The 19,538-nt window shown below is 37.2% G+C and overlaps 1 protein-coding gene across 2 annotated transcripts in view; it reads left to right on the forward strand.

Annotated features, from left to right (window-relative positions):
* Nucleotides 1-712: 712 nt before the first annotated feature.
* Nucleotides 713-19,538, forward strand: part of LOC149799047 (circularly permutated Ras protein 1-like) — a 91,070-nt gene continuing 72,244 nt past the window's right edge. The window contains exons 1-2 of one of the 2 annotated variants that reach the window (XM_089958020.1): nucleotides 713-1,067; nucleotides 13,324-13,472. In XM_089958020.1, the coding sequence (XP_089814146.1) occupies nucleotides 976-1,067; nucleotides 13,324-13,472 (241 nt within the window). In that variant the 5' untranslated portion in view covers nucleotides 713-975. Of the gene's footprint in view, nucleotides 1,068-13,323; nucleotides 13,476-19,538 lie in introns of both variants that reach the window. The other variant, XM_089958018.1, reaches the window with a different exon arrangement.

Below are 19,538 nucleotides of genomic sequence, written 5' to 3' on the forward strand. Positions count from 1 at the left end.
GTTGGGAGTGGGATATTCAAAATACGTTGCAAAATTTCAGCTTCTTCATTTCAGTTTATGTTTGACTGTGTTACCTGCACATATTTTATGAACATGCTATCAAAGCAGTTGAACACGTACTTTCTAGAAGCAGCTGTGGTGTTTTCTGTAAACACCACTCATCTATGGACACACCTCTAGTTCCGTCTATGTTAGATATAAGAATTAATTACTATAACACATTCATTGCACAATTTCTCTTTATGCAGTACGGATTACCAGTATTATTTCATTTACATATTTTGGGATATTATCAAATACATCCATTGATAGAGTCATACTAAGATTAGAACAATCCGGGAGGAAATCACCGACTCTTATTCTCATATTCACTCCTCTTTTTTTCTCCCCCCCCCCCACCCCGATGAGCGAGTAAACAAGTTCAATTCCGCGAAACGTGATTAGGCTTTCTGTATTGGTCAAGGGAAACGTAGATCTTTGATATGTTTTCTATATATGTCTCTGGTAACAATGGTTGTGACTTGACAATTAATGTATTCAGGTCCGCTTTTTAAAATAGATTTTTTAAGTTTTATTTATTTATTTATTTATTTTGAAATCATTGTCCAGATTATGTGCGGAGGATCATTGTGTTCCTTTGCTTTCGCAGTTTGCTATTAAGTCCGTTATGGACTGTTATTTTTCGCCGGTGTTAAGGGACGACAGTCATGTGATGCAAATAGGGAAGTAGAAAACCAAAATAACAAGGACTTAGATTCGAAGCAAACTCTTCCTTGTTTGTGGAGGAAAGGGAACACTTTATAATTTTTATGCTTATAGTTTAGAATTATGACTGTAATTATAGATATGACTAATTGTGTGGATTTCTAAATTTAGAAATGGGATCATCTTAAGAGCGTTTCAGTAAATTTTAGGACGAATACTGAGTAATTACTTTTACGATAATATAGACAAGTGATATTTTAAAGGGAACTTATGGAGTTCGGGTCCGACTTTGTATACGTGTACGAGGAGCCGGAGTTTGAATACATCTCTGAAGATGAGTATGCTGTTGGAATGAATCTCAGGTATCCATACGCTCTACATACTGGCATTCTGCAATATTAAAAGTCATACAGGTCATGTTGCGCATTTACTCATCTTAAATGAAAATATGAATTGTTGTTTTAAAATATAATTTTGTTTAATTCAAGTCAGTTCAGTCCTGATTACTGAATGCTCTGCACCATTACTGTCATCAAGAAACTTCCAGACGAAAATTATTGATCGCTGTGGACTTTAGCGGCCAGATATTATACCTGGCCAAGAAAAGAGCACTTCGGGTCTGATTGTCACAATAGCACGAATTTGTTTATCATATGCGTAGCTTTCACTGACATATCACTGTGTGACATCAGTCCGAACGGGATCCAAATAAAGTGAGTGCCATTTAAAGGTATTTGAAACCTTTTTTTAAAAATGACACCCATTGCTGAAAAATAATCAGTTTTAGGTACCTATGTGACCAATAAAACTTTTTTGAATAGTAAAAGTCGAACAGGTCGTGTCGGCCTTAAGGACCATTTCAATAATAGGTATAATTTTTTTTTAAAGAATTGTATTCAGTATAATTTTTTTTATTTTTAAAAATGACAATTATTCACTTTATTTATGCACTAGGTTAAATACTTAACTGTATTGCATACACGTACAGAGTAATTAGCTTAAAAGATAAGACCAGTTATTGTATGCTTATACCATCCCGTTTGTTTGTAACTCCCCCATTTGAAAAACAGAAGGTATCAAGGATATAAAAAATGCACAATACTTAGTTGTTTCATTTACTGATTTAAAAGTTCTAATCAGATTGTCTCCAGGGATTCCCAAACACTGTCAACTTGTTCATGTTTTAGATCAAATGGGAGCTTCATTAGCAACATGGTCACCATATTTGCTTGATCCAATCTTTGTTTTCAAAAGATGTGATATACCATTAGTTTGCCAACTTTGATGATCTCAATAATTTGATAAAATTTTGATTTACAGCTCTTTGAATATGTGTATATAAGCATGGCTCCTATTTATTTGCTCAGCTTTTTTTAGAAATATTAAAACTAGACAATGCAAATATTGGATGCAGACAACACACTTTTTAATGAAATAGACTGTTCTAGAAACCAGAAATGGACAGCGAACTGTCTGCCTGCTTATTTACATCAGGAACTTCTGCTTGTATTGAAATGCCATTAACTCTAGTGACCACTTTGTGACTATGAGGCCAAAAATTTTAAATCAATGAATCAAATGACTAAGTTTTGTGCGCTTTTTATACATGAAAGGTGACTGTACCCATCATGATTATTGCAGCCTGAGATGCTTCTAAGCAAGATAATTTTGTCTGTTATTTAAGTAGGAACAACTACTGTATATATATATATATCAGTGAAGTCAAATATCTTCTGAAGTGTAGAGCTACAATGACCGTGAAAGCTCCACATGGATGTTAACAGTTAACACTTAGTTGATATGTTGTTGTTGTTGTGGGGTTTAACGCCATTTTTCAGCACAGGATAGGCCATTCATGGCGGCCAGTATTAATGGTGGAGGAAGAACCTGGGAAAACCCGGGAAGAACCACCGACCCACGATAAAGTTGATATGTAAAGACACCTGTATATAACAATCTTCCCATTGGTGATGCAATCATACATATGAATTCTTACTAACATGTAACATCCCTCATTAACACATTTTCTGTCTTGTGTGTAGCATGTTGCTAGTATCATGTTTGACCAAGCACTATTATTGTAATTGAAGTTTTAAATCCATCAGATTTACTTAGTCCATTTATCCATTTGTTTATCCATTTTTCCATCTCTTCATCCATATATCTATCTAATGTATATTCTCTACCCATCTATCCATTCATCCATTCATCCATTGTTGAGTCAGGGTTTATGAGAATTTGAAGCAGTACTGCTATAACACAGTAGTTGGGAACCATAAAACCCGACTGTGTTATAGACCGAACCATGTTATAAGCAACCAGGTCAGTTAGCTGAAGAGAATGATGCATGTACCCCAAAAAATTTGCAGGGATCTTAAATCAATGCATATAAGATGTAAAATACACCTGTAGTGAAAACAGAAGGCATGTTTAATATTTAACATTATTTAGAGAACCACTCATTGGTACATATATGTGTATACTGTTTATATATACATGTCTAATGTATAGCATGAATAGAGTATCAATATTTTATATCAAGTTTGCGGCTTCCTTTCATGGGCCCTCTGGATTTCTCCATTCTAAACCAATGGTTGTATATACAAGTTTAAACAACCAACAATGTCCCTAATAAAAACAAATTGCCAGATGGTATATTTGGCCACTAATAAGGAAAAAACAATTGCAGTTGGTGAAGATGGTGAAGCCCTGAGCGATCTCAGAATAAATTTTTACATGTTATTTTTCATACTTTTAAGAAGAAAAAACTTTTTCATGAACGAGAAAAATACATATAAACTTTCAGGAGTCATGCCACATTTGTTTTGTATTATTCATTCGTGATCTCTTCCCCAGAAGGATAATAAACTTTTTACGCTTTTTTGTTGTATTTTAAGAAAGAATTCTTTTCTTGTACAAGAAAAATATATGTATATAAATGTTTGGGAGCCACACAATGACCATGTAATATCCAAAATTATGTTATAATGGATCATTCTATAGCGGGGTCACACTGTACTTGGGAAAATTGTTTTACGTGATAAACAAGTAATGACATGCAGTTGGCGATAGAAAAAGTTATTATACACCATCTCATCAGTCAAGTGACATTAAATCAGTTGATTATAATAGGCTATAAAAATGTTACCCAAAGGATGATAATGATGATGAAGATGATGAATTTAATTATTAATCATCATGTTTTGAAATCCATTTGAAATGCCTACTGTTAGTTGTGGAATGACTTTCTGTATTTTTGTATTTGTTGCAAAATAAATAGTTATTAGTATTTTGGCTCTACTGGTTATAGACCAGTACGGCTTACAAGTATAGGATGGTCTGTTGTCTGTTGTCTGCCATCCATTCCTAAATGAAAATGGTGCCAGACATAAATCCAATATGGCTGCCATGGTGACTGCCTAAAATTTTGTTATCACTACACTATACTCTTCCTGAAGTGATGATCATTACAACATTGGGTTTTCACCAACGACATCTAATGATGTCCACTTTCTTCTAAATGAAAATGGTGCCAATCTGATGTCTACTATGTGTACCACAGCAGCTAATTTGAACATCTTATTATTGCTGAAGAATATCAGAAATGCCTTCAAAATTTGAGATGTTGAAATATTCTCATTCCAATATGGACATTTGACAACATGTGGAATTGTGGTTGAAATTTGGACAGTTATTCCTTTAGTGTTCATGTTTTCTTTCTTTTATTGAACATTCCTGTCGGGGCATGGTCAGCTACCTCATGTTTCTGAGTTTAAAAAATCCAAGATTTTTTCCAGTCACATAAATCTTTTCAGTGGTAAATCTTTTCCTGTATCCAACTAGTCACACACACTTTTTGATAAGTATGAAAAGTTGATCAAGTGTGATGAATTTCTTCTTCACATAGGGATAGTGAAGTTGTATTCATCACTAATCACAGTACTTTACAATGTGTTTTAAACATTATCTGTTTGCCTGAACTGGTGATAAATTTGTGACAGTGAATCTGCTGGTAAAAGAAATCATAGAAATACAGTTGTTGACTCACAACACCTCCTAAATTCAAGGGCAATACTGATAGCATAATTCGTGGCATGGCAAGTCTTACAATATATTTGCGGAAGAACCGTATCACTGGTTTGTCAGAAAAAAAGAGAAAAAAAACAAACTCTCTGTCTACAGTCATCTTCAGTCTCAGTCATTTTAAGGCATGCAAATACCTTTTATTCATGACTATATTCCTGAGTAAAATGTGGAATGGTTCTTTACATTTCACTAGAATCTGTACACAGTCTATAGATGTACATGTACTCCAAAGGTAGATTCTGAATGTGCTATTCCAGACTTCCATGAAAAATCTTGGTGATTGTCTCTGAATTTTCCAAACTTCTTGTGGCTGCATCCTCCATTTTGAAGTGATTGACAAATGTCAGATCATCAAAGTTGGGAGGCACTGTATTATCACCATCTTTTTAACATGTTGAATCTGGAACAAGTGATTTAGGCAACATCACATCAAATTTGTCAAACATGTGATGGAACACATGTGACTTTCACCATCAACATTTCCTAAGAAGAAAACCAAAATAAAAATGACCCTTTGAGGAAAGAGGTACTGCAGTCAGAATGTGTTTGTATAAAAACCTTGATATGTGATTGTCCCCAATTTCTTTCCCATTATTATGCCAGTTAAACCTGATTTAAGACATCTGAACAAAATGGAAACCCATATCTACTTCTCTTTTATCATCATCTGCTGCTTTTAGATGCTGCTGCTGCACCAAAATGCAGCATTCTATAAGAAAAAAGTGCAAGACAACAGGCCTGTTACAAAGGTTACTAGATTGGTCCAGACAGGAATTGGCATACTTTAGTCCATTGAAAACACATTGTTGTTCAGTGTTGCCCAAATTGTGAAAAAGAAAATTCTAGTCCATCAAAAGATAAATGTGCTCATTAAGTGAAAAGAATTTCCACCTATGCTGATAGGACTGTTGTTAAAAGTCTCTATTTCCTTGTTAGGAGGAATGTTGAGGTCACAAAGAAAATATAACTTTCTCCTAAGACGTCACACATGTACACCTTGATATTATGTAAGGGCAAAAATTAACATTCATTCCTCACAAGTGGTTGATGGAAGTCCATTTTGGTACAAAGGATGGATACTGCATTTACCTCATAATCCTAATCTCACCAAGAGATCACACAACAAGAGTTACAATCATTGATGGATGAAACAGATTTGTCAGAAACAGAAAAATTGCATTGGCATGGACAGTTATTGCTACATCAACTGTTTCATGAGAAACCTTTAGATGAGATGACCACACCTACTTTTAAAGATTTCAAGAATCATTAAAAGAAAAGCAAAACAAAAAACATCAGCAGCTCCAAAAATGATGGCTGACACAGCTATGGGGATGGAAGAGAAAGATGATGGCAGACACACTTATAGGGTTGAAAGAGACAGATGATGGCAGACACAGCATTGGGGATGGAAGAGAAAGATGATGGCAGACACAGCTATGTGGATGGAAGAGAAAGATGATGGCAGACACAGCTATGTGGATGGAAGAGAAAGATAATGGCAGACACAGCTATGGGGATGGAAGAGAAAGATGATGGCAGACACAGCTATGGGGATGGAAGAGAAAGATGATGGCAGACAAAGCTATGGGGATGAAAGAGTAAGATGATGACATACACAGCTATAGGGTTGGAAGAGAAAGATGATGGCAGACACAGCTATGGGGATGGAAGAGAAAGAAAAAGGAGAAGACTTTTAAGAGTCTTGAATCATACCTGCTAGAACACCCAAGCTGACACCTCAAGAACAGATTGGATGAAAAATGCAATACCGAAGTTGGCACCTCAAAAATTTGTTGGATGAAAAAAATGTATGTGAATAATCTTGATAGCAGAATGGAAAAAGAGAGAAGTGAAGAAAGAATTCAAACAAGTACCTACTACTCTTGTTCACCATTTACTAATTTTGCTCATGAATCACATAATGTGATGTGATAAAAAAAATACCATGTGAAGAAAAGAAATTGGTAGTTGACAATGAGCAGCAAGATAGATAAACTTTTAACATAGCTGTTACTACAATCCTGATAATGAAGCGGAATTCAGAAATTGTATCTTGCAGCCAAAATTAAACTTAAAAATCCAAATCTCTGCAAAAAATACAACAGTGGTTACCCCATGCAACCAAAATTTTTAAGAAGTCAAACTAATGTAGCAGAAGTCACTCATCAGTGGCAAGCTGATTGAGCAAATGTCTCTCATTAAGCTTTGTGCTTTCGAACTTAAAAATATTTATTTATGTCATTCATATGTTTTAAACATTGGCAGTTCCTTTGATCCCTGAAATAAGTTCGTATAAGTGCAAGTTGTTTAAAAATTGCGTTGAAACAATGTGGTCAGGATTGTTCTGCAGTGACAAAGAGAGATAGGTACCAAATAAGCTTTTTTAATAGAATTGAAAAAAGACATCCAGTTTTTCACCTATGAAAGTTTTGAAACAAAAGCCAGTGTCATTGAATGTTTTCAAAGAAGCTTGAAATGACATATGTGGAAATATATTTACACATCAGGATACTCTCAAATACACTAACATATTACCACTTCTACTTAAATTTGAATCAGTTGTACCACTGTAGCATCAGATGTGCTCAGAAGAAGAGACAATTCTAAGCAAAGTGACCATGTTCTATCGATATTTTGGAATGTTGCAGACCAGGTAAACAAAAGAAGTGTTAAGCACCAGAGATTGACTTCAAACTGGGAAAAACAAACTGTACATTGGACAAAGGCTATTTACCAACTGGAAGACAGAATTATTTTATGTCACAGGATGAGTGCATGTACATGACCTATGTGTAATTTCCACTACAAGTGGAAATCAAAATTGTCACCATTGCCTATGGACTCTGATTCAAGATCCCGGTCCATAGAGAGCGATCATGGGCCCTGGGGCAAGAAACACCCGGGGCCTCTCCTAGTTCTTGTTTAAACAAAATTTGTCTTTTTTGAAATTAAAAAATGCTGTTTGACCCTGGCCCCAAAATATATATATGATATATCCCCGGTTGTCCCCCCCCCCCCCACTTGTCGACCCAGTCTAGATTAAAGATCATGTCTTCAGCATCCTAAATGTTTGTTTATTGGTATCATCAGGTTTGCTGTCCTCAACAAAACTACCAATCAAAACCCTTTTTGATCTCCAGCATTCAGTTTATCCAAGTCACAAGTCACCTGAGATGACTAGATATAGTGTACTGGACATTTTGAACTTAACACTCCCCTAAATAATTACTCGAGATCATACCTTACTCTGCTTTAAGCCAGTACCCACGCCATTTTGTATTTTAATTATGCAGAAGAATATGATTCGTGCTGACTTGGTTTCACTCCAGACCAAGGCAGAGATGATGGACATTTCCACCCAATAAAATCAAGGCAGAGGTGATGGACATTTCCACCCTATAAAATCAAGGCAGAGATGATGGACATTTCCACCCAATAAAATCAAGGCAGAGATGATGGACATTTCCACCCTATAAAATCAAGGCAGAGATGATGGACATTTCTACCCCATAAAATCAAGGCAGAGATGATGGACATTTCCACCCTATAAAATCAAGGCAGAGATGATGGACATTTCCACTCTATAAAATCAAATCAGAGATGATGGGCATTTCTACCCCATAAAATCAAGGCAGAGATGATGGACATTTCCACTCTATAAAATCAAGGCAGAGATGATGGACATTTCTACCCCATAAAATCAAGACAGAGATGATGGATATTTCCACTCTATAAAATCAAGGCAGAGATGATGAACATTTCCACTCTATAAAATCAAGGCAGAGATGATGGACATTTCCACCCTATAAAATCAAGGCAGAGATGATGGACATTTCCACCCTATAAAATCAGGCAAGCACCAGGTACATCTTCAGTCAACACTTGCCATTGAACACAGTGAACAAGATCTTGTGTGCAGAATTTGATAATCAACACTCGGACAGAAATGATCCTAATTGCCAATTTCAGAATGGAAGATTCTATACACTGATTTCAGGCATTATGTAAATCATGAAAACTCCACAAAGTTCAGGACATCAAAACCCATCATTGGAGAGTGACATCCCTTGTATGAAACAAAGTGCAGAGATCATTAGGTGGTATTGTATGCTGATCATTATCAGACATGTATAACTGACTCATGATCATTATCAGACATGTATAACTGACTCATGATCATGTATCAGACATGTATAACTGACTCGTGCATAGCTTCTTGTCCAGAGTGCATACACTGCTAGCACCCACCGACAGTGAAACATGTTCTTGTTGAGTATATCATCTTCCATTCTCAGAGTCAAAACATCATGATCATGTATCACACAAGAAAATCTTGGACTTTGAAGGGAATGTGGTTTAAAAAAATAAGGATTTTAAATCTGTTACCTTTAGATTTTATTTTAATTACATTGTGCAGAGTTTGAGCATCTTTAATTTTTGCATTTCAGCTTTTAGTGCTTTATGTTTACATTTATTAGGATTTATCTTCCTAAGCTGTTTGCATAGTTTGCCAAATTTTAATTGGCACCAGAATATCCTTTGTTTTCCTGAAGTGCCATTAAACACTAATAAATATGTTCATCATGCATACACACATCTTAATGAAAAGTCAATTACATGCATCAAACTGTCCCCGACCACAACACACACATGTGCACATTCATAACCACAAATCCCTCCCATTTGCATCAGAAAAACCATTTGACAGCTGTCAAGGTATGTAACTGCATGTAATGGAACACCTACCATCATCAGCTGTCAATAGGTGGTTAGGGTGTACTGTAGGATTTCAGGACTGATTCTCAGTTTCACAAGGCTTAACTTGTAAGCAAAATGTCAGAAATAGGGAATCAGAAGATTCATATACTTTTGCCATCAGATTGATGTGTGTACAAGTTCCGTTCTTAATAAATACATATCTTGGAGAGAAAATTTTTTGTCTCAATAAACTGGGGACACGGGCACCATCACACTTGCAGCTGTACTAAACCAACCTATAAAAACTTGAAGGGAGGCAAATCAAAGTGTGGAAAGCATATGATCTCACTGTCCAAGTGTTTCTATCATCAAATGTGAAAACGTGGTTACCTACCATGTCATCTATGGCTCGCTGAAGTATATTAGAACTTCGGCATATACACAGAACAAGAAAGCTGTCACTGACTGTGATGATGCGTACATGTAAGCTCATGTGTTCACAGGCCTGTGTGTTGGAATTATGTTATTAGTTAGATGCATGTGTTTTTCATAGAATGTTATTTTTCATTATTGGATTGGTGGTGTTTTGTATAAAACATCTACAGGTGGATTAGTAGCCCTTATGTTATTGAATGTTTAAATGACAAGGTGGACTAGGAAACAAAATCATACAATGCTAAACAGTTTAACTGTGTTATCACACACACACCCCTCCACACACACTTGAATAAAAATATATATTACACAATTTTGAGTTAGAAGATGACTGTGTAAAAGGAGTGTGGTGTTGACCTGTGTAACAGTGAATCTATTGTTCAAAAAGAATTCACCCATGTTAATATTTATTGTGCATGAAATATGCATTGCCTAGAATAATATAATCACTCTACTTAAATAAAGTTATAGAACTTGTTTTACCTAAAGGTCAGTAGCTCTCTGGTATGTGACTACACAATTATATTTTTAACCTCGATAACATTCTTGAGACGGTCAAAAAGCAAATTGTTGACAAAAGATCTCAATGATCATAATAAAGACACAACTAGAATATTGTGTAATTTATAAGATTTGTTTATTCTTTCATGGTGGTTGTATATTAGTAAGTCTTGCACACATTTTCAGTATTTTTGATGACTGACTGGTCATATATATTGTCATCTCACCCTGCATCAGTCCAAATCTTTTTAATCCTCTCTTTTGCTCCTTCAGCTTGTTTGAGTTGAGTAGCAGTGTTTTTGGTTTGATATATTTTGTGCTTGGATACCTTCTTCATGTTACTTTTAAATGGTGGAATTATGAGACCTATACCTGTCGGGGTTGTTTGCTCAGTTATTAAAAAAAAAACATAATAGCATCACCTTCCTTACAAAGGTACAACATGTCAGACAGATCAACTTGCAGGCTATGTGTCATGAAATCAATACTTGCTGGAAGTGGTTTCACAGCCTTCTTTCATGCAAAAGAGTGCCTTCCTAAGGGCAGATAAATTACATGTTCACATTCATCAGTACAGTGATTTTTGTCAGACCTAAAACTTGACATACCATAGAAGTGCAGTAGACCCAGACCTAAACCTTGGCCCACCATGGAAGTGTATTAGGCCCAGACCTAAACCTTGGCCTTCCATAGATGAGTAGAATACCCTGACCTAAAACTTGGCCTACCACAGAAGTGCATTAGACCCAGATCTAAAACTTGGCCTACCATAGAAGTTTATTAGACCCTGACCTAAAATTTGGCCTACCACAGAAGTGTATTAGACCCAGACCTAACACATGGCCTACCATAGACCTGTAGCAGACACAGACCTAAAACATGGCCTACAACAGAAGTGTAGCAGACCCAGACCTAAAACATGGCCTACCATAGATCTGTAGCAGACCCAGACCTAAAACTTGGCCTACAATGGAAGTGTAGCAGACCCAGACCTAAAACATGGCCTACCATAGACCTGTAGCAGACCCTGACCTAAAACATGGCCTACCATAAAAGTGCAGTAAACCCAGACCTAAAACATGGCCTACCATAGAAGTGTAGCAGACCCTGACCTAAAACCTGGCCTACCACAGAAGTGTATTAGACCTAAACGTAAAACTTCACCTACCATAGAAGTGTATTAGACCCAGACCTAAAATACATGGCCTACCAAAGAAGTGTAGCAGACCCTGACCTAAAACTTGGCCTACAACAGAAGTGTAGTGAACCCAGACCTAAAACATGGCCTACTATAGACCTGTAGCAGACCCAGACCTAAACCTTGACCTTCAGCAGAAGTGTAGCAGACCCTGACCTAAAACATGGCCTACCATAAAAGTGCAGTAAACCCAGACCTAAAACATGGCCTACCATAGAAACATAGTAGACCCAGGCCTAAAATTTGGCCTACCATTAAAGTTTAGAATACTCTTACCTAAAATTTGGCCTACCATAGAAGTTCTAAATACCCTGATCTAAAACTTGGCCTACCATAGGAGTGTAGAATACCCTGAGCCAACACTTGGTCTACCATAGAAGTGTTGAAACCCTTGACCTAAAACTTGACCTGCTATAGAAGTATAGCAGACCCAAACCTAAGACTTGGCCTACCATAGGCCTGTAGCAGACCCAGACCTAAAACTTGGCCTACAACAGAAGTGTAGCAGACCCAGACCTAAAACATGGCCTACCATAGACCTGTAGCAGACCCAGACCTAAAACTTGACCTACAACAGAAGTGTAGCAGACCCAGACCTAAAACATGGCCTACAATAAAAGTGTGGTAAACCTAGACCTAAAACATGGCCTGCCATAGAAGTGTAGTAGACCCAGACCTAAAACATGGCCCACCAAATAAGTGAAATCAGACCCTGACCTAAATCTTGGCCTACCAAAGAAGTGTATTAGATCCAGATCTAAAACTCGGTCTACCATAGAAGTTTAGAATACCCTTACCTAAAACATGGCCTACCATAAAAGTGTAGCAGACCCAAAACCTAAAAGTTTGCCTACCACAGAAGTGAAAAAGACCCAGAATTTAGAATTGGCCTGCCACAGATGTGTAGAATACCCTAGCCTAAAACTTGGCCTGTCATAGAAGTGTAGCAGACCCAGACCTAAAACTTGGCCACCATAGATGTGTAGAATACCTTGACCTAAAACTTGACCTACCTTAGAAGTGTAGCAGACCCAGACCTAAAACATGGCCTACCACAGAGTTGTAGTAGACCCAGACAGCTTTCAAAGCAAGTATATAATGACTTGTTTGTAATTGAGGGAAAGTAAATCTTCTTATCAAAACATTTCTAGCTTTAATCTGCTTCTTACCACATGTCTTGAAGTTCAAAACATCATATATATATATATATATATATATATATATATATATATATATATATATATATATATATATATATATATATATATATATATATAAAATCAATATGAGAACCATTGCCTAGAAGGGTTTTGTTCATGGTTATCTTCCCTGGCAGTCCTTGAGAATGGATCATTTCAGATTGTTATGACCCATGGTTTGCTGTTGGAGAGGGAAAGGTGCTGGATGGCAAGATATGAGAAATGGGGTGGGGGAATAATAGATAATGATAGGGTGCAAGATTTGCAATGATGATCATTCAGATTCATTGTCTTGTTTTGCTTCTTCTAAGGTAAAACATTTTACTTTTGCAGGTTTTTCAAACTTTAATTTGGTTTTAAGGTAGTACCATATATATATATATATATATATATATATATATATATATATATATATATATATATATATATATATTTATTTATTTATTTGTATTGTACAGTGTAATGACTTTGATAAACATTCGTTTTTTCTTATTCTAGTGACTCAGATGAAGATGATGTCACAGCAGTTTCAAATCCAACTTATTCTTCATCTTCTTCCTCTCCTGCTCCACCCCCATCCTTACATCTAGATCAGTCAGTTCTACCAGCATCACCACGTCTGGAAGAGAGAGAGGATTATGATGACGGTAGTAAGTTATTTGAAAAACTGCTCACTTTAACTAATGCCATATTTTAGTTAGTATTACAGTTAAAACAGGTTATGGAAAATGAAAATTTTTTTCTTTAAAATATAATAATATTGAAAAGAGATTTCAATTGTATACTAAAATGGAATACAACTTGAAAAGTTACAGGGACTGATAAATTTAAAATTAGCATGTTGAATCCTGTGTATTTTGTTTGGATTTGATGAACAACACAATCTTAAAATTCAGTTATTCTTTTTAGACTTGACATTCAAACAAGCTTAAGTGTCACAAGTTTTGAACTGTGTCAAAATCTGTACATTTTTGTATCAAATCAGAGGCAGTTATTTAAAAGAACAGATCATAATTATTAGATCTTTGGAATTAAACAGAGGCCATTATCTAGTCATAACAGCAGGATAAAATTGCATGAATATTAATCAGATTCTGCTCAGTGATCAATAATTGATAAATAATGAATTCATTTACATGTCTTGCTTAATCTGGGACTAATTTGGAAATCCTGAACTCTTGCCATGACGAGCATTAATCAATTAAGTTTATTAAAATTTATCACAGATTAGCTCCCATCTTCAGGATATAATTCAGCCCTTAATTATAGAACATTAAATCTACCCCAGTTGATCAACAAAGGTTATTCAACCTAACCATTGTGTTGAACATGGTTCCATAATTCATTTTTACCCATTACGATTCGAATGTGGAACTTGTTACCTGTAGAAGTCAGAAACAATCCTTTCAAAGCCTACCTGAATCAAGGAAAAGAAATATCACCATGTTATTATTGCATTGGTTATAAAATGTCACAGGTTATGAATGCTATGCTAAGAACAAAGGATATTAGTTTAAATTACAGTTTTTATACGAGACTTGTATGTAACTGTAAGTATTGTTCCAGTGGTGAAATAGAAAAAGCAAAACACTTTCTCCTTCGAATATGTTCCCCAATCACATTGTCATTGGGAATATAAGCCCTACTATCTCCCAAATCCAGTCCTCCCAAAGACAAAACTGTCTTTTTGTTTATAAAATATAGACAAAGGGCAATAACTCTGGTCCATTACCTCCCTTGCCACATACAGATGGTGCTAGTTTAAAGTTTTTCTTGTGAAATGGACATATGTAGTTGACTTCACCTCCAAAAAAACCAGTTGGATTTTGTGTTATTCATCCATCTACTGAAGACTGCATTATTATTACATTTCATTTTACAGGTGGCATACTTTATTTTAAAATTTCGACCATATTTATGTGAAAGTTCTTCACCTACATGGACATAGTCTCTGCATTGTGACCATATGGTTTCTCATGGCTACATTGTAATAGAATTACGTATTCATAGTTTATGTTTGCACATGCTGTTTATTGAACACCCCAAGCTTTGACAGTGTCTCTTACATTGTTAGCATTGTTAACTATTGTTATTATTATTCTTTCTTTATTCCTTTCTAATTTAGAACATAGCAATGACAACAAAGTATATGAAGTGCAAAACACAAAGAAAAAAGGTCAAGGCCAGTGAGGATTCACATAATACATACATTACCTGTACCAAGTGTACATCATCAGCTACATGCAGCATGTGTGCTAATTGGTCAGACATTACATGGTTGACAGTACTAAGGAAAAGTTCAAAGAATAAGGAGTGACAGGGAAAATCAAAGTCTTAGGGTACTGATGTATGGAGTATCCCTAGCATAACAGGTGTCTCACATTGTTAATGTCATTAACCGTTAGTAGTATAATAATTCTTTTTCTTTTCTTTATTCATTGTCATATCAGAACATGACAATGATGACAAAGTGTACATTTGGTGCAACAGGTGAGAACACAGTTAATTAGTTCTGGCCTACTTTTTCCCATCCTTCCATGTTCTTTTGTCCTAGCCATGGGTTTCAATGCTATGGGTGATAAATTTCCACCCACTTCTAGGCAGCCTAGTGGCCATAAGTCCCCCTGCACATCTGAACATGGTCTGTAAGTCTGGGAGCATGGGTTTTATCAACTAATGATTCATACTGTCTAGCCGCACCTTGGTTTAATGCCATACCAGTTACTGTCCCACCATCCAGCCTGTGATCCATACCATTCAATGACTATATGGCTTTTATGGGATACTGTACCATGTCTCATGAAGCAGAGCACTGGAATGTTGGATTTGTCGGGGATCCTAATGATAGATTTGTCTGTTAGTTTATCATTACGATTTCACCAGTAATACCACTGTCCACACTACTGGCCATACACTGACTCCAATATTGACATATTTTAATTTTGACAAGCTGTCTGTACTGATCTGACAACTACATCCTACAGATATGACTTGCCATTTACTCGTGGTTTACCCTCTGCAACAGTACTGTGCCAGCCTTAGAGAAGATGGCCATACCTTGTCTATACCTTCAGGTATGCATGGCTCACACTCAGGTCCCATATGGAGTCTAGTTTTAAAGTAGCTATAGAGGAAATATATTGGGTGTTGTTGAACTCAGAATGTTCTCCCCCCCCCCCCAATCTACACTGGCATAAAGAGTCAAGGCCTCAGTCAATTTTGATCTTGAGGAAGTCAACCCCTCCTTTCGTCTTCTATCTTAGTCAGGAAAAATCATGTAAATTGCAGAGTCTTTTTGCCAAGATCAGTGATTCATGTAATTCCTATAGTTTTTTTTTGAGACTCAAATACTGGTGTCCTTTATATCTTGCTGGTATAGAACTCTTTATGATGTCTCTTCAACAGATTTCCCAGTGTTTGGAAAAAACTACACTGGTCAGTTTGACTTCACCTGCTTATTATAAGGATTTATGCTTGCCAAATTCAAAGCTCATTCGCAACATTGTGGCCATGTCATTGTTGTTGAATCTGGCATCTGATTTTCTGGCTGGCAGACAAAGCTGCCAATGATCACACCTAGGAGTCCACATCTAGAATATTCAAGGTGATTAACTGAGTGGCTCATCATACGATGGTGAATGGTTCAGTGGCTTCTGTAACTTGGATCTTGTGTGATGGGATGCATGCTAACCCTTTACTCCACTCAGCTTGCATCATGCACTGACCCTGCGAACCATTTTGACCCTCTAGATCACCTCAACTCTTTGCTGGCAAGATAGAGGAAGTACAAAGACAGGCATCCCAAGAACTGCCTCTCCATCTCTCTACACAACAGTCATTTTCCAATCTCCCTCAATGACAGAATGATGAGAGGATGCTTATTGTTCACTTTTCGACACAGGAAACAGCCATGATCCATGTCCTGTCAATGGAGACTATCTTCTGATCAGTCTTGGAGGCAGTCATCTTGTGGGGGTAGGAAACCAAATTTCTCTACCCCCAAACATTCCCTCTATCACTGCTGACTAGTGTGTCTGCAGCCAACTACCTGGCAACAGACTCATATTTTAAACAACACTGGACTGATCTCTTCCTGCAAGATGAGTGAGCAATCCAAATTGGACTTTTATCTTGTTTTGCCACCTACTTCCCCATTTGTCATCTCTATTCCTGACAGAAGTACCATCAAACTTAGTAAAGGATTCACTTTTACAACAATAGATCAATGCGCTTATCAAGAAGCAGGCAGTGGAGATTGTTCAAAATCCACAATCTTGGGAGTTTTACTCCATGCTTTTTATGGTAATGAAGGCCAGTGGCAAACTCAGATCAATCATTGATCTCAGTCATTTAAATCAATTTATCCTTCCACCAAAATTCAAGATGTAGTTGGCCAGATCAGTCGTCCTCTGCATCCGTCCGTATGAATTTGTGATCAGTTTTGATCTAACAGATGCATATTTCTATGTTCCGATCCATCCATCCTCATGGAAATTCCTATGGTTTGTGTACTGAGGGACTTGTTAGCAGTTCACACTCTCCCTTTTGACTAAAACATAAATCCTTGTGCCTTTATGAAACTATTCAACTCCATTGTCTCCCAGTTATTTTGTGACAGCACCAATCTCCACAGTGGCATATTTGGACAGCATTCTCCAACAACATATGGTAAGCTCTATTCTAGTCAAAGAACAGAATCATCTCATTTCTCTTTATGTCATCTAGGTTTTCTGATCAAAGTCAGACCTTTATTCATCTAAACAGTTAATCCATCAGGGAATGGAATTTCTCATCCAACTGATTTTGATATGTCTTCCCCACCCTCAGGTGGTCTGGATTTTCAGCCTTGCAGAGAACATTTCCATCAAGAAATGGATAACAGCCAAGGAGTTTCTGTGACTCCTGGGATTATTCAGTGCATCAGGGGATCTTATCCTGCTGGGTGTCCTTTGCAGATGGCCTTGCTCTCTCAGTGATGCCCTTTTTCAATGCCACTTGATTATCAAACCATCATAACGAGCAAGATTGTATCATTCATGAACCAGTGGTGCAATCATAGCTGGCTCACAATAGAAATACCACTTAAAGATCCACCACCAGATCTGACCCACAGATCCAGGCTCCCGGAGTTGGTTCTATTCCCAGATTTAAACACCGTCAGTGGAATCAGGAAGACATAAGTCTCCACTTCAGTCTCTTGGAAATGAAAGCTATCATCAAAGTTTTTCAATTCTGAAGCAACTGTCTTCAGAACAAGGTCATGATCATCATGTCAGATACCTCAGTGGTACCAAATCACCCCAACTCTGCATTATAGTTTGGGAATTTCACTGTTGGTCCCCACAATGTAATATCGACATCCAGATCAGAAATATTCTGATGACTCAGTGTCATGGCTGATTCTCAGTCAAGGAGAGGACAGATTCTCCATACAGAATGGTCCTTCCATCCATATGTCTTTCATACAATTTGCCAGTTATGAGGATGACTGATGACAAATCCTTTTGCAACCAGGTGGGTTCAGAAACTGCTGACCTTCATTTCACCGGTACCAGATCCCGAGGTGTGGTTCATTGACGCTCTTTCTCTGAGTTGGGATGGTCTGTGGGCCTTTACTTACCCCCAACAACCTTAGTTCCAAGATCATACAGAAATTGAGTGGCCAGAAGTGCAAATGCTTCTGATTGCCTCTCTTCACTGGGACAAATCCTAGATCAACAATCTCACAATCTGGCGATACATGTATCCAGGAAGACCCCAACCAGGCTGAATCTTCTCAGACAGTTTTGGACCCACATGTTCTATCCTTGTCTTGAATGCTATCTCCTTCATGCTTGGCTCTTGTGAGGACAGCCTTGCAGCAAATCAGTTCAATCCTTCAGGCCTATGAAGGGAAGTGGCATGTTTTCAGGGACACAGGTGTAAAATAGAGAACTTTACCCCCTGGAGTGCCTCTGTCCCACAAGTTCTGACTGTTTTCCTTGGCTGTTCAAAGAGAAAAAGATTTCTTCAATTACTATTAAGGGCTACCATTTTGTGATATCAGACATGTTTGGATTTGTTGCCCAACTTTGGCTTACATAGGCCTAAGTCACTGTTTTTGTTTCCTAACTGAAATCTTTCCTGGGTTCTAACTTGGCTGAATTCAAATGGGACAGGACCTCTCTGAAACTTCTTTGATACAAATACTATTTCCTGATAGCATTAGCTTTGCCATGCAGAGTCAATGAATTACATGCCTGCTTGGTTGACCCCGCCTACCTTCAGTTTCAGTGTTTGTCTCCAAGAACAGGTTGCTGTCCATGGGTAATTAAAAAGTCATCATACATCCCCTCTCCTTATTGATATATCCCAAGAGGCTTTCAAACAGGATCCCAGTTAGACCAGGGAAAGAGGACATAACCCCTGAAGCCCTCTAATCATGACTGAAGTGGGTAATACAGCATACTCTGGCTTATCACCAGAAGAGTCATCTCTTGATGATATTTACTCACAAAATAAAAGCAAGCACAACAAGCCTTGCCTTTGATTGCAATGTTTCTATCAAAGATATTGTTGAGCCAGTCACTTGCACAGTCAGCCTTTTTGAGACTTGGCTTCACAATGGCACAATATTGATCTGACAGACCCACTCTCAGTCGTACATGCAGCTACCAGACCCAGTTGACATTAGTACAACCACTGGATGAACACCCTATGCAGCTTTCTCTGGA

Source organism: Sinohyriopsis cumingii, chromosome 5 (assembly GCF_028554795.1).
Source record: "Sinohyriopsis cumingii isolate HCF-2022 chromosome 5, ASM2855479v2, whole genome shotgun sequence".
NCBI classification, from domain to species: Eukaryota; Metazoa; Mollusca; class Bivalvia; order Unionida; family Unionidae; genus Sinohyriopsis; species Sinohyriopsis cumingii.